Here is a 4577-nt window from a genome sequence, read left to right on the forward strand (position 1 = left end):
CGGTTCACACGGAAACGACCACCATATGTTCCTATTCACATTCATTGGTGCACAAATCGTTGGAATATACTACGTACTCGTTTGACATGACTAATACGGAGTGGTAGCAAGATGCTGGTTTGTAATGCAAGAAATTGACCAGAACTTTGACACTGAAATAAATCAGTAGTATTTGAAAGCAAGTTAGCATGCATGAGCCCAAGACCGATTCCCGTGTGCTACCCATAACCTCAGTTAGTTTTACTTTTTTTTTGGAGAAACAAAGTTTAAGGCTGTGGTCGATAGCAAAGTATTATATAAACCAAAGTATCAAAAACTACAGTAATTTTGCCTGTAGGCGCGAGATACCATAGCTTTATCAAAACAGAGTATTTTGCATTATTCACAATACATAGAACCTGTTTGGTTGTTGCCGTATAACGCTGTAAATTTTGCTGTTTAACCATTATGTTTAAGCACTCAGCAGCTCTCTTTTTAAAAAAGAGGTTTGGGGTTCTTTTTTTTATGCAGAGAAAAAACTGTTGTTTGCCTAATACTACAATATTAGAAGTACGGTTGTTATGGGCAACCAAACAACTCATTATAGATAAAACTAGGATAATCTAAAAAACTGTAGTATTCTCAAAATACTTAGAAAATACTTTGCTATCAAACAGGGCCTAACTTGACCAAACTGCAGGATTTCTCCGCCACTAACTTTACCAAACTGCCCCTCCTCTCGCCCTCCCCGGCCTATAAATTGCGGCCAACCGGCTCTCATCTTAGTTTACCCAAACCGGCAGCTAACCACCGGAGCTCAACTGAGACACCAAAGCCCCTCCTCTCCTCTGATTCTCAACTCCGCCTCCACCTCCCCAATCTCTCATCATGTCGACGGCGGCTGCATCTCGGCCAAGCGGCCCCATCCTTTTGAGCCCCTTTCCCAACTACCAATCCGCCTCGCTCTCCCGTGTCAAGCTCCCCGCCGGTGGCTCGCCGTCGCCGGTCAAGTCCGTCAGCGTCTCCTCTCCCCCCTCCTCCCCCACCGCCGCCCCCAAGATCCGTCGGTCCTGCATGTGCTCCCCGACGAACCACCCGGGCTCCTTCCGGTGCAGCCTCCACAAGGAGCGCAAGCAGGCGGCCCAAGCTGGCAGCACCAGCAGGCCCGTCTCCCCGCCTTCGCTGCCGTCGAAGCGCACGGCGAGCCCATTCGCGCAGCTCGTCCCCAGAGGCAGCGGCTGCTCTAGACGCTCGTACAGCGGGCTGGCGCAGCGCGTCCCCATGGGGAGCGGGCACTGGGCACGCAAGGCGCTCGTGCCGTCCCACGCGGTGCAGCAGCTGCAGCACCGGAAGCGAGTGGTGGAGCAGTTCCACGCCGGGCCCAGCCGGCTCTCCGCCGCCGCCGGCCGCCAGTAAATAGACAACATCCTCGGCATGCCATAGCAAAGATACTGCTAGTACATACTGCACAAAGTGTACATAGGAAACAAATTCCCCGAATAATCCCGTCGCTGTATATAGAAGATCGGTGGGGGTTAGGCCGGCCAGGAAGATTGGAGTTTTAAGACCCAATTCGATTCGGGCCTGATCAATTAGATACGTAGCTTTTAGGTGTACATAGGTGTGTACAGCTCCGCTTGGTTTTGGTCTTTTGGATATACATCAATACTAGATGAGTGACAAATTGGAGACACATACATGCATCTCATCTGTCCTGTGACCGGAGGCTTATCCGTCTTTGGATGATTTGTTTGCCGCTACAACATTCTGCTCCCGTTTCTGTTTCTGTTTCTGGAGTGTGGATGCATCTCCCGTTGTTTCGGTTTTGGATAAGCTCCAGAGATCAGTGGCGTCTCGCCGTCGCTTGATCGCGTCACGCGGGCGGCACCCGTGCCTCCGGCCGGAGCAGGCGACCAACTTGCAGCACGGGAGAAACCCCCCGATTCCGACGACAGTTCTGCAAAAGTTCCATGGCGCGCGCGGCTGATGAACTGAGGATTCTTCTTCGTCCTCCCGCCCGTGTTATTTTTACTGTATTTTTTTGTTGGATTCGTGGTATATTTTACTGTTTCTTTGAGAGAAGTGATATTTTACTGTTGGCGCGAGGGACGGCGGAGCGGTTGGGATTCCTCCCCCTCCGACTCTTCAACTTGCGCAAGAAGAAGAAGATGATGTTGCGCGCACACGGCTGTCCAGCTTCTTGTTAGTTGTGGAAGAAGATACTTGATCACTTGTGTTCTGTTTCTTCGCCAGGAATCAGTTGCTCAGCACACCAATACTTATCATCTGCTACTGGTTCTGTATTCCTTAACCAACGAAATACTGAGTGACCATACGTTGTACAAGCTGGGGCAAAGAAAGAACATTGGCGAGCCTCCGTTGAAACCCGGCCGTTTACGCATGCACACACGCTAGATCCGCTGAAGAGCTGACAGGCGAAAACCAAGTGGAGTTGCTGAGAGTGGAATATAGTTTAGAGCATTACTAGTAGAACCTTCAAACCCTCAAATCCTTAAAGCAGTTTCAAGGGTTGAGAAGTGCCATTTTTTAACACTTTTAAGGGTTGAAAAACAGGGGCAAATACTAGAACCTTCAAACCCAACCCTTAAACTGCTTTAAGGATTGGATTTGAGAGTTCTAGTCTTTGCCTCGACCCCAACCTTTAAATCTATCATTTGACATCTCACAATTCTTGACAACAAGAACACAATCAACTTCCAAACAAACTACCAAATGACAATCATTGATGCATGGTTTAATAGTTTACATCACAAAATCATCATTTTAATAGTTTAATAGTTTACATCACAAAGATTATTTTGAAAGGTGGAAACCAAATGGCCCCGAAAGGTGTTAAAGACACGCGTGACAACATTGTTCATGCTGCACTTCCACCAGTATCATGTTCAGAACATCAGTTTGTTCTTCTCACTATAAACTTCAAACTGAACAAGAATTGGAGTATCTACTACAAATATGAACTAGGCAGGCCTGATTTCTGCAATTGATGACACAGTGTTATTTATTCTACATCATCCCTGCCACATTCCAACTCTTTTACTAAAACAACTTAGTGCAGCGAGCTAACAACAGAGAGCATAACTGAAAACGTAGAATTCGCGAGGCAAAGAGGGAGCTCACCAGGGAGGCCGGCCTCGCGGGCTGCGGCGACAGTGGGGCGCTGAAGGGAGGCGGAGGGGGTGGGTTGGTGGAAGTGGAGGGAGATCCAGGTGAGGAGGACGAAGAGGGAGAGCGGGAAGGGGAAGGACGCCGGCCGCTTCAGGAAGTGGAGGAGCGACGAAGGAAGCGAGGAGGACGGGGGCGCGGCGGCGGCGGCGGGGAATGGCGGGGTCTGCGTGTTGATTTGCAGTGCGATGGCCCTCCTCGGGTTCGCCATGGACGGGCGGCGCGCGGGCCGGTGGAGAGCCGGTGGCGCCCCGACTGCCGGACTGCCGGCGAGGGATCGGCGAGGCGGGCGGGATGGGGGCGGGGGCGGGCGAGGCGGGCAGGACGGGCGGGGCCCTCCATGGCTGCCGCGGCAGGAGGAGGCCGGAAGGAGGAGGCAGTTGCCTCCCGCGCGAGAGAGGAAGAGGAGTGCGGGTTGGGGGGAGATTTTCCTCTCAACCTCTACTTCCACAGATTGCAAACTGGTTTGAGCGTTGGATCTTTAAATTTTTTACGGGTTTGAGGGTTTAGAAGTTCTAGTCTACGGCGTTTTTTCGACGAAAACTGTAAAAAAAGGGTTATTTTTAAAGATTTGAGGGCTCTACTAGTAATGCTCTTAACTAACAAACTCGTTGAATATCTGACGATCCAGTTGGTACGGTACTGCTACTGCCCCCAACAAACTCGTCAAAGATCAGACGGACACTTGCTTGGCTAGCCAAAAGAAGAGGCTCTGGAACGTCAGCGTTGGCGGCAGCGAGCAGGCCAACAGAACGCACGACCCGTCGGAACAACCCGATCACGACTGCCAAGTCAACTTCAGGCCCCCAATGTCGCGATTGGTGGCCTGAAGTTGACTTGGCAGTGGTGTGCACTGCCATGTCTCCGCCGTGCTCGCATTGACCTGTGAGATACTAATACCCGTTTCTGCACTAGCTCTGCTGCTGCTCTAGTAGTTCAGAGTTTGCAACACAACACAAAGTCCGTTTCCCTCGGGCACAGGGTACCAGACTTGAAGACAGAACAATTAGCTAGTGACGATGACCATATGTCATGGCTAGCCTGTAGGCAGGGCAATGCCAAGCAAATTGATTTGTGGTACGAAATTCTGACATCGTGCGTCTGAATCCTGAAAAAAAATGTTTCAGAAATAGCTGAATGTTTCATGGCATGTGGAGATAACACAACTTTATGTGACCCTATATAGTACAAGAGGAAAGAAATAGGTGATTGTGCATGGTCAAAATAAAGGCCTCCGCATCTATTTTACAATGAAATACGAATCATAGTACATGCGTAAACAACAAATCGGCCCTTTATTATATACAGGCGATCGTAGCACGGATGTGTTGAATATCTGCTCAGTAAAAAACAACGGTTCGAGTTGCTGATAGTGGAATATACCTGTGGTTTGACATGACGAACTAATGGAA

The 4577-nt window shown here is 49.8% G+C and overlaps 1 protein-coding gene across 1 annotated transcript; it reads left to right on the forward strand.

Annotated features, from left to right (window-relative positions):
- The first annotated feature begins 774 nt into the window (after positions 1–774).
- On the forward strand, positions 775–2417 carry LOC125512875 (uncharacterized). The gene has a single exon (XM_048677945.2). It carries the CDS (start codon positions 868–870, stop codon positions 1393–1395), a length of 528 nt encoding a protein of 175 aa, XP_048533902.1. The 5' UTR covers positions 775–867; the 3' UTR covers positions 1396–2417.
- Positions 2418–4577: the final 2160 nt, after the last annotated feature.

Source organism: Triticum urartu, chromosome 6A (genome assembly GCF_056163025.1).
Source record: "Triticum urartu cultivar PI428250 chromosome 6A, HENAU_Tu73, whole genome shotgun sequence".
NCBI classification, from domain to species: Eukaryota; Viridiplantae; Streptophyta; class Magnoliopsida; order Poales; family Poaceae; genus Triticum; species Triticum urartu.

Bases quoted from the DNA above. Each gene is read 5' to 3' on its own strand.
- LOC125512875 (XM_048677945.2), top strand. From the start codon at position 868: ATGTCGACGGCGGCTGCATCTCGGCCAAGCGGCCCCATCCTTTTGAGC.